Below are 10,999 nucleotides of genomic sequence, written 5' to 3' on the forward strand. Positions count from 1 at the left end.
AAATGAATGAATGAAGGAAAAGGAAAAGGAAACGGAAGGCAATCTCTCTCCCCGTACAGTGCGTGAAAGGGAATTCATTTCATTTCCACCCTCGAGGAGATAATAATAACCCAATCATGGGGAATCGCAATAAAGCTTTTTCTCTTTCCCGTTCGATATCTTGAAAAGGCTGGAGAGAAAAGGCAAAACGCATGGGAAGAGCCGGTTTGATAAGGGTCAACAAGGTGCTGGGATCATTAATTAAAAGGTAGCCCGTGCCGAGAAATGGTGGCAGGTGGGCAGAGGTGACCGGTTGAAGCAGGTAAGCGCTGCCGGAACCTGAGGAAAAAAAAAAAAAGAGAGTGGGAAATTGAAAATTGGGTGCATACTAACTTAAATGCATAATTATTGAATAATCATGCACTTTTATTAAGGGCCTTTAATTACCTGGGAGTTAGGGTTTTGACGCCACTAGTCCAATCCTCCAATTAATACCATCTTCTTCCCTTAAAGTCCCATTCATGGGCCTTCTTCCTTCCTTCCTCCTCGGTTCTCTCTCTCTCTCTCTCTCCCCAGCGCTGTGGTGGGGAGGGGGGAGGAGCAGCGGCCTGAAATTTGAAGGGAATGATGGCTGGGTCGAGGCCACACGGTTGATGAGTTTCTTGGTGAATGGTGGAGGCGTCGGACCAGGCTTCATTCCCTCCAAGTTTGATTGGCTAAGACTATGCCTTCTTCCTTCTACAAGTTTCCTGTCCTTCGTCTCTGCAATTCCCTCCTCAACTTTGGGGCGAGTTCGCAAAAGGTTGTGGGGAATGTTGTCTGGCTCGAGGGCATATGGGCGTCTTGCTCAGGCGTGTGCTTCTTTCCCAGGTGAGCTCGGACCAGGCTTCATTCCCCTCAACCATGCATGGCTTTAACCTCCCTTTTCATCATTCTCTTGAGGCTATGTCTATGTCTAAGGTAAGGGCCTTTCAAGAAGTTGGTCATCTATTTTTAGATCCCCATGGCTACCAACTCTTGCTTGAATGAGCCATTTACGGGGCCGGTTCTTTTGCTACTGCTTGCAGTAGCTGGGTTTGTTTTTCTTCTTTCTCGAGGTCTTGTTTATGGCTTTCCACGAAACTTACCAGTCACTCCGTGACGTGAATCTCGCACGTCATTCACACACGATTGAATCTCGGCATGCACGTAGCTTAAAGTTTTTAGCACACAGGCTGTAGATGTTTACCACTCATATCTGCCGTTTTGATTTTCACAGATTTATGAAACTAATCCTTCAACTCTTTTCCTTGTCTGTCTAACGCTACTACAAGCGCGAAACCTCATGATCCATCAGCTACAAATGAAACCAGCACTTATCCTTTGCCTTTGTTCGGGGAGTATATTCATATATAGGTGAGAATTTCCGGCAACCCAACAATGAAAAAGTGCAGCTTTCCGGCAGCTGGGTTGAGTTTTCCAAAGACGGAAGTGCAAGAAGAGATAGGGGAAGAGGACAGAAAACAGATGGAGAAGGTATTTAGAAGGCTTTAAAGAGGACCCATCAGAGAGAGAGAGTCAGTTTCCAATGATAGTAGTTTGATAATGTGCACCTGACATTTCAGCCAGCCTTTGCCAATCGAGGCATACTTTGGAATTTCTCTTACTGTACCTTTCTTGCCTCTTACCGCGGCCCTCTTCCCTTCCTTAACTGATGGCTATAGATCAGTTTCTCGTCTCATCAGCACTCTTTTAAGCCAATGAGAAAGCAAAAGGCTTCTAACAAGCCCACTTGGTTGTTCTGATGCACTTTTTTGGTTCGCATTTTTGTCTTTTTTTTTTTTTTTTGGTTGTCAAAATGTCCTCTACCTCATTTTTCTCTCATTTTCATTCAAGTACTCTACTCAGTTCATTTGAATGATGATTTTGGATAACGATTTAAATCAGGTGCATTTGTATACTTTTTGCACATCATGCAAGTGATGGCGTTGCCGTGAACATGTTCTGAAGAAATCGGTTCCTTTTAATAAATCCATGTATGTGATTGCAGGTGAAGTCTCATTCTTTGAAAAGCATCTAAAGTTAGTTTATCGTAACTTCTTCGCATTGGATCTTATGTGTGTTCTTACTCTTCTATCTGTCTCTTATTGCTGTGTTTCATTGTGTATGTAGGAAATTCTTTACGGGTCGTATGTAAATATGTGTGCGTTGAAGATGTTTTTAATGGTATACCAGAAAATGTATAATGCCTTCCACGGATTGGCAAGGTTGAGTTGTTAAGTATTTTTCACTTTATCTTTTTGTTCACTTTACATTAATATATCTAGATACCATCTCTTTCCTCCTAAAACAATGCTTGAATATATATGTAAGCATTGAAAAGTGAAAGGAATATATCTTTCTCTGTGCCTTTGAGTATGTTGCCAGTAGGTTTCTGCAGTGGGGTACACTAATATCTACGTTGTTGAATTTTGAATGTGATTACTTTAAGGTGTTCATTAACACACGGTTTCCTTCTTGGAAATAATGAAAGGTGCACTCACCAAAATCCGGAACACGTAAACAGATTTACTTTTCGCAATCAAAACTCTTGTAAGGATTTGTAAAGACACCAAGACTTGGTACAAAAGTCATTCATTATTATACCGCAACCCCAGAGAGAGAGAGAGAGAGAGAGAGAGAGAGAGAGAGAGAGAGATTCCTTCCATTAGAAGGGTTTAGAAGAAACAACAGATTCGATGGCAACACTCTTCCCATAATTGTCGTCATTGTAGGCAGATCACGCTGAGTCTCTGTGCGAACTGAAAGGAGGGGAGGGCCCTTCTGCACCAGCACCACGCCATTTTGATATAAAGAATAATAAAATTGAAGAAACAAATGCTGACGCCCTCGGTAAGCGGAACCCATATCCCTCACCCCCACGCTTTTGTCTTCTTCCACCACCTTTTCTTTCGGTTCTCATTTCAGAAAAACCAAAAACTAAAATAATCTTAATAAATAGGAGCACGTTCCTAAGCGCCAAGTACAGGAGCGATAGTGCTTGACTTTTCATCTCTCTCTCTCTTTCCTCCATCTCTCTTGCTTGCTTGGAGGCTTGACAAGATTGGGTCTGACTTCACACTGCTTGAATGAATGAAAATTAGTCACGGTACGACTGTCTAGAGCCCTGCTAACATCAATCCTTCACCTAAAGCAAGGAATCTCATTGCTCCTCTGCTTCTCGATCCTCTGGTAAAAGATTTATAAGTTACCGTGTTATTTACTGCTCCGTCTCCTCTCAGGGACCGCAGCTAGGGCGGCCATGGACTACCATCTCACACGTTTGTATATGTTTAGGTAACTTCGCATTCACCCTATTCTAAAACAAAACGGGAGAGAGGGACAGAGAGAGAGAGAGAGATTTTCCATGTTGGGAGGACTCTGTTTTTGAAATTGGTGTTAGTTGACCCCATTCTGGACGCACGGCCGTCTCCAGTCTTCCTTTTTTCCTAGGCAGCGTACAGACAGACCGCCAGCATTTACGTGCACCCAAAACGTGGATCTGGGGGGAATCGGAGAGTAGTAACCACTGGAGCTGCTTTCCTATGTGCATGAGAAAACCTGCTCTGAGAAAGTTTATCATACTGCTTCTCAGTGGGTGGGGCATCCTGCTTTTGCTAAGAATAGCATTCATATGACTATCCTGTGCTTGGGTGAAATCAGGTCCTTAGGAGAAGTTGTGTGGCGCCCCGACCTTTCCCCCCTTCTTTTCTTCCCCTTTTTCCAGTGCCGCAAGATAAACGACCATCGTCATAGAAAGAACGCCAGTGGCTTGGTTTTTGATTCGTGGAACTCCTTGAGCTTTGTTCGAATGGTGTTCTAAAGCGAGAAGAAGAGGCCTACCTATCTGCTTCATATCATGTTGTTCGAATGGTTTCGTTCTACTGCGCAAACAAGGGCTGCATCGAATGTGTCCCGTGCATGGAGGAACTTATCTTAGGAGCAAAGGCGAAACCCAATGCCCCGTCCAGTAACAGGCTGTTCTGCTCCTTGCCATCAAAAGTACGCGAGGAAAATAGACCGGTGAAATTTAATATTTGGAAAGTCCCATGTGACATCTGCTTCATATCATGTTAACCAACGAGTGATAAATACTTATGGAATTTCAACCATGATTGCTTCTGTAATGACAAAAGCACGCTCCATTATATCATTTTTTTCTTTTACGCACATCTTGGTGATTTTGTTTTTCCTTCCAAATAATGAGTTTGAGGAGAAACCAGGCCTAAACCGATAACGTACTGAGCTATGTTTTTTGACTCAAGCGGCCTGCTGGAGTGACAGTCATGAGATTTGAACCGTGGCCGTCGGCATGACTCCTGCATAGCTAATGCATTGTTTTCAGGGCTGTGAGAAACAAATGCCATTGCTTTCTCATTTAATTTAAAGACAGCTTGTCCAGCTTGAGCCAAACTGCAGCTCATGCATGGTCATGCCTAGAAGAAATTTAGAAGGAAGCTTCTCTTGCCATTCCAAACGGCAGTGTTCTGCTCATGTGAAAAGCTTTCTCATCTCTGCCTTACTCGATCATTACATACAATGGACAGTTTCCCACCTCAAAAAGGAGAAAGTTTTTCGCAGACGCCTCCTGATTATTTGTATCCTCATAATAGTGAATCCTAAAATTTGCAGGTTTTTTCAACGTGAAAGCCCTGCGACGGCATTCACAGGCGTAGGCGTAAATGGAAGAGAGTCCTCATATGATGTGAGTGATGGAACATGGGAACAGCTAGTCACATGCCTTGTGAGGGAGGCAGGATTTTAGACCTGGGGCTGGGGCCAACATCAATAGGTCTGTCAACGGGTCCGATTTGTATCGGATCAATTTTATGTTTCTTAAATCCATTCCACGGTGCCTTGATAATACATTCCATGAACCGATGCGTCCTATTTGTGCCGGATGAGAGTGTGGATGGATCTAATCAGATCCAATACACATCTAATAATGACAAACATGCTTGTACACAAAAGCGGCCTCTCGTGCGTTTTAGCAAGTAAATTTTATTGCTTAGTAGTTCATGACTTTGTGACCAGTCGGAGAACAAAATGCCATTTCTCACAAGGTAGGCCTCACGTTAGATCACACCGAGACGTGAGATATTGGGATCTTAGACATCAAGATTTTAAATCCTTTGTTTTTTTTAGGAACCTTTGTTCGAAAGGTGCAAACAAACATGATTTTCTGACTTTTAAATATATAATCCATGAATCTCAAATCTGACCCCTTCTTTACAGACTCACGGACTAAATGGATACGTAACGAAAATCTTGCGTTTGTGCATCTGGGATCATGAATTTAAGGTGTCCCGCACATATGTGGGATCAGACCATAAGAATTAGGGTACACGATGGGTTTGCTCTACCTTGAGAAGTAAACCCCGAAAACTAAGACCATCACATGAAAAAATCAGATATATGAAAAAAAAAATAGTATATGAGTAAGAGATCAGATTGAATTCAGATTTAAGAAATGACATCTGATTAGTTTTAGAATCAAATATATGTAAAAAGTATGAATGGTCTGGGACTCAAATCAAGTCAGGTTTAATCTTAAATATATATCCAATGCCCTTACAATTTGAAAGTCAGCTATAGATTTCGTTTAAAATTTAAAGTCAGTTGTGAATTCAAGTATCGAACATGCATCAAATTCAAATTGTGAAATCAAGTTTTGTATTCAAATTCAGATATAATTTTTATTTTATTGACATTCAAATCTGAATTCGGATATAAATATATGAACACTCACTCAAAAAAAGAGGATATGTTTAAAAGTACATGTGATTCTAATCTGATCTGTTGGCATCCTATTTCTTTCTTGTTTAGACAACAAACTGGGATGTAAGTTTTTGGACCCACTCTCACTGGGTTTGAATCTTTCAGGGAGCACAACTTAAGGGGTAGGCACCTAGATTTTACCCAATTTGTTGCTTAATAAAGGTTAAGGGGTCTACTCTAACCCCCTAACAGCTGTTTAACGAAAGAGGTGGCCGGCTTTAATTCCTTTCTAGAGTGTGCTTCTTGCTTCACAGCACTTTTTTAAACGAATCATTTACGCCAATGTAATATTAATACTTTACAAGGTATTTTTCGCTTCCAACTAGCTCGTATGCCACCTTAATTGCCCTTTCCTCGACATTTTCCATTCCCGATGCAAAGCTGTTAACTATTTCGATCAGTCTCCCCTGCATCACGTAATATTTTGTTAACTGTTCTCCCATCGACAAATTTTATGGGTCCCACCGGTTTGCTTTGATATCTCGGAGCTCGTCATCACTAATTAACCCCCCCTCGCGGCCAACTGGCCCAAGGCCTGATCAGATCAGTCTAGCTCCCAAGAATTTCAATCAAACTTGCCCATCCAAGAATTTCAATTCTGCTTGGATTCCGAAACTTGTAGCTTTTGGAAATCATTAGTACAAAAGAAACTGGTGATCTATTGCGCGTCGATGTGTATGTAATGCATATATCGGTTTACACTTTTGTGGTCAATCGAAGGGCAGTATGCCATTACCACGAACATAAGTTCTCATTATTAGTTTCAGTAGATACATCATACGGGACCATACCTTTTAAGCTAGATAAACAACAGCCACGCTAAGAACCAGCCAGGCCACCGGCTTGGCAACCTTTATTCATAGACACAACAGTGCTCAACTTTAAGACGACAGTAGAGCCGAAAAGTATAGATCAGGGGCAATACGGAGGGCCGCTGCCACAGTAGCCATACTCACAGCAGGAAAAGCTGGGATTTATCCTCTTGCAAAACAACATGAAGTATTGCAGCTTAATGTCAACAGCTTTTGGAATTTCTTTCGGACCTACTCTTTGTTTCTACTTCCATAAAAAAAAGACTACCTTTTGTGATTTTCTAAATAGAAAGTTTAAACATCAAATAAACGCCTTGATGTGAAATTTTGTTAATTACTTGAGGCACCGCAAGGGTTGGTTACAATTTTTTTTCGACATTAACATGACTCCATCTCCAGATCACAATATTATTTGCATGGTCGTAGCCGAGATGTCTTGTTTTTCGTATTAATGGAAGTAGCTAGCGGAGAAGTTTATACGTTATGTGTTAACCTTGTCACTGGAGCTTCCCAATGTGTGTCAGAGAGGGAGCCTTCACATTCTTTCCTCCTATGCCCATGGTACAAGGCCCTAACATTGTTCTTGTATAAAATAAACCTGAGTTTCATTGTTCCACGCTTCGTACCAATCCTTTCCATGCACCTTTCTGATTTTTCACCAACCATTCTTTAGGCGACCATACTTCTTGAAAATCTCCTCGAGGTTGAAGCACAATGACTTTGCATGCATGGAAACGCGATTATGTCTTTTTCGAAACGAATCCAAACAGTTTGTGTTATTAAGATATTGTATGAATATTGAATATAAGATATTTAATTAAAAATATCTGTGATCTGAATCCGAATTCCATTAGAAATTTTTCTTAAACCCAATCCGAATATGACGAGATGTTACGTTTTAAAGTTAAGGCAATCTAAATTTTTAATTCGATGTCACATCTTTTGCCTATATCCGAATTTTTTGGAAGCGGTTTTGTCAGTTTCAAAATCGGATTTATGACACCCCTAACTGGAAGCAAAAATACCTGTCCATTTTAATTGTTTAAATATTTTGGATTCAAATTGAATATTGAGTTATATGTGAATCCTTGACACCCTGATGTGTATGTGAGGCAACTGTGGATTAATTGAGCTGTAGTTGGAAGGTGAAAGAGATGACCCGATTGCCCATGACAATGAAAACTGTGCTTCCATGAAAACTTTTGAATTTACCGAGTTCACAAGCGATCTCGAGTTTAAATTGTATATGAAGCCTTTCTTGAATCGCATGAAAAGTTTGGTGTTCTCTTTGGTTGACATGAAAAAACTTGAATTGTTTGATCAATAGCAGAATTGCCATCAGGTCCAAGTTTTTCTCGACACAACAAAAGACAGATGGCTTCAATGGCTTGACCAATTGGAGACTATGCTCATTGGGTCGGGGTGCTACAGAAGGTTCATCAACTCCCACTGCCATTATATCGAATGTTGTATGATGTTCCTGTCCATTTTTTGCTAAGTTATAATTGATGGTCCTTCACTGCAAAAGAGCAATTCCGATGAAGAATATCAGCTTGTGTCGTTACAACGGTGAGAAGCATCAGGTTATAGATTCATTAGCGTGAACGAATCACTAGCATGGGTCTATACCTAAGGGCGGAGTCAGGATTTTTCTTAGAGACGGGCCAAACCATCTGCTGATCGGGCCAAGAGGAGCGGCGGGTCGGGCCAAATAAAAAAAAAAATTGATTTTTTACACATAATTTTTTTTTTTTCTGGGCCAAGTACAAAAAAAATGTTATCTTTAGGTCAAGGGATGAGAAAAATGCTCCTCCTCTACCAAAGGGGGTTGAAGACCTTACTATACCATTTGATATTACATTACACTATACCAGTGATCACGAACAACCAACAGACTACTATACAGGTGAGTTTTCCATTGCTAAAGATCAATTTTATCAGAGGTATAGTTCTTCAACGGTGAGAATGTTCACCCTTATAGTTCCCCCTCGGAACACCATTCTGCTCTGATTCTTAACTTTGTAATTGTACTTATGAAAGTTGAAGATGTAATTAAATGCGAACTGCAGGTTAAATTTGACCAAAATCAGCGTTCGAATCGTGTTCTTTTTATGCAAGAACGAGTCGCTTCAGTTGATGGCTTCTTTTTGCAATTGTCCATTGTTGACACTCAGGCGATTCAAGAAATTACTGCTGATTATCAGGCTATAGTAATTACGGCTCTCGAATACTGCCCCCAACTTTAGCATTCTGTAAAAATACTGGAGTTAAGTCTCCACCGCACTTGGCGAGAAACTCAGGCAGTGTGAGCTCGCTCTTCCGATGATCTTCAACTCCCATTGGGTAATAGATAACCCTGATATTGGACCGGACCATCTGAAATAAACCCGATACCGTAACTCCTACCGACCCACAACTCAAATCTGATTAAAAATTTAAAACAATTTAAAAGTGATGGGAATTCTGGAAACTTGTGCGCAATCTTGTAAGTTGAGGAGTAAATTAAGGTGTGGTTGCCTCGAGGGTTGAGCGGCAACGTTGTGGTAGCTGTCATGCTTCGTGGTGTTAGCTTCCTTAAGCTGCAAAAACAGCATGACACTCAAGTTGAAATATGTATTGTAAGTCTACTTATTAGCAAGAACCTTGAAATTTCCTAGGTGAACCACTATTCGTCTGTTTTCCTTTTGGCAACTTGCATGCCGCAACTTTTTCTTATTGACACTGAAGCAGTGGGTGAGGGCAACACTTTAAGGAGTCTTAGTCTGTTGTTGCCCACTTGCAGATGAAATTTTTGTAGCTAAATTACATAAACATTTATTAAGTTGCCTCTTTTGAAACGGAGCATCAGCTCTTTTCTTTAACATATATTTAACCGATCACCATGTTTTGAAATGTCCAAGTGTTTGTTCTTGAATGACCTTATGCATATACGAATTAAGTTTAAGTTTTTAATGATTTGCAGATCATAAAGATCTTTTTCTATATTTAAACACCGACTTGGAAGCCACCTGGTTAGAATGAATTGTAAGGAGAACTTTAAAATTTGTTTTCTAAAACATTTTGATTTCATAAAATTCGTACATAAGGTGTCATTTATTTGTAGATGATACCGGCTTGCATCGACGACCCAGACAATGTTTTTTGCCAGTTTTCTTGCAGCGCATCTTAATTTCCACCAGTAGCTCCTTACTTGGTGATGTTTCTTTGCAATTTCTTAGATCAGAATGAGAAATCTGCGACGAGAATTGACCAGTATTTTTCGGTAACCTGCTCTATGTTTTTGCTAAAGGGAGAGCAAATTCTTATGGTTGAAGGCAACGACCAGCCAGAAGGTTGTGCTTAGAAGCTGGATGTAGACTCAGCCACGAAGCTCTCCTGTTAAGAAAAGACGGAGGAGATGATCAAGATGATGTCGCACAATCTCCATTTCCCTGACCAAGATGGGAGACCAAGATGTTTGGTAGCTACGGAGGTCAGGTGTTTGGCATGGAAGATGAAGGTCCCGGCGGTCACTGGTTGTTTTGTTCCGCTATCAGAACGCAATAAGCAAACGAAAGTCCTTTCCACATCTATTGTGACTTCCGGTGTCATGACAAAGATCTTTAGTGTGAGGAATAAACTGCCGTTCAGAAAAACAGTGATGAAGTTCTTTACGGCTTCCTCCTTGGAGACACCATCTCCCATTGACAAATTTTATGGGTCGCACCGGTTTGCTTTGATATCCCAGAGCTAATCATCACTAATTAACTCCCCTTAAGGCCAAGTGCCCCCAATGCCGGCAAGGCTGATCAGATCCGAGTAGCGGTACCAAGCATTTCAATGAAACTTGTGCATGATTTTGCAGAAAGCGGATCAATAAGCAGGTGAGACATATTCGCTTGTGTTCCTTTCCATTTTCCATTTTTCTTCTTCTTATTATTACTACTTCTAGTGCGGGCTTCCGTTTTGAAATTAATGACTTGTACAATGTTTAACCGATCCAATTCCAACCTAGTTTTATTAGTCCCGGCGGTGCGAAAACTTGCAAAATTAAATCCCAACTCCGAAACTTGTGGTCAATCGAAAGACAGTATGCTTATTACAACAAACATAGGTTCTTATTACGAGTTTCAACCAACAGATACATCATACAAGACGATACCTTTTTAGCTAAATGAACAAGAGGCACTCTAAGAACCAGCTAGACCACCGGCTTGGAAACCTTTATTCATAGGCACAACAGTGCTCAGCCTAAAGACGATAGTAGAGCTGAAACTTAAAGCTCAGTGGCAATACAGCGGGCCGCTGCCACAGTAGCCAAACGTACTGCAGCAAAAACTGGGATTTATCTTCTTGCAAAAGTCCGACGAGGTGCAGCATGGCCCCGCCTGGCAGGGCCCTAGGTTTTGAGCCTCTGCACCAGGCGTAACAAC

The 10,999-nt window shown here is 41.1% G+C and overlaps 1 protein-coding gene across 3 annotated transcripts; it reads left to right on the forward strand.

The window, feature by feature from the left end:
• Nucleotides 1–264: 264 nt before the first annotated feature.
• On the forward strand, nucleotides 265–2,311 carry LOC116258584 (uncharacterized). Of its 3 annotated transcripts, XR_004173763.2 has the most exons (3): nucleotides 286–849; nucleotides 1,906–2,008; nucleotides 2,131–2,311. XR_004173763.2 is itself a non-coding variant. In XM_031635782.2 (2 exons), the coding sequence occupies exons 1-2, from the start codon at nucleotides 501–503 to the stop codon at nucleotides 2,202–2,204; spliced, it is 423 nt and encodes a 140-aa protein (XP_031491642.1). In that variant the 5' UTR covers nucleotides 312–500; the 3' UTR covers nucleotides 2,205–2,311. The 3 variants fall into 3 exon arrangements, 1 of the variants encoding a protein (XP_031491642.1); XR_004173764.2 differs by lacking the exons at nucleotides 1,906–2,008; nucleotides 2,131–2,311 and adding an exon at nucleotides 1,293–1,898 and having other exon boundaries at nucleotides 265–849; XM_031635782.2 differs by lacking the exon at nucleotides 1,906–2,008 and having other exon boundaries at nucleotides 312–849.
• Nucleotides 2,312–10,999: the final 8,688 nt, after the last annotated feature.

This window comes from Nymphaea colorata, chromosome 8 (assembly GCF_008831285.2).
Source record: "Nymphaea colorata isolate Beijing-Zhang1983 chromosome 8, ASM883128v2, whole genome shotgun sequence".
NCBI classification, from domain to species: domain Eukaryota; kingdom Viridiplantae; phylum Streptophyta; class Magnoliopsida; order Nymphaeales; family Nymphaeaceae; genus Nymphaea; species Nymphaea colorata.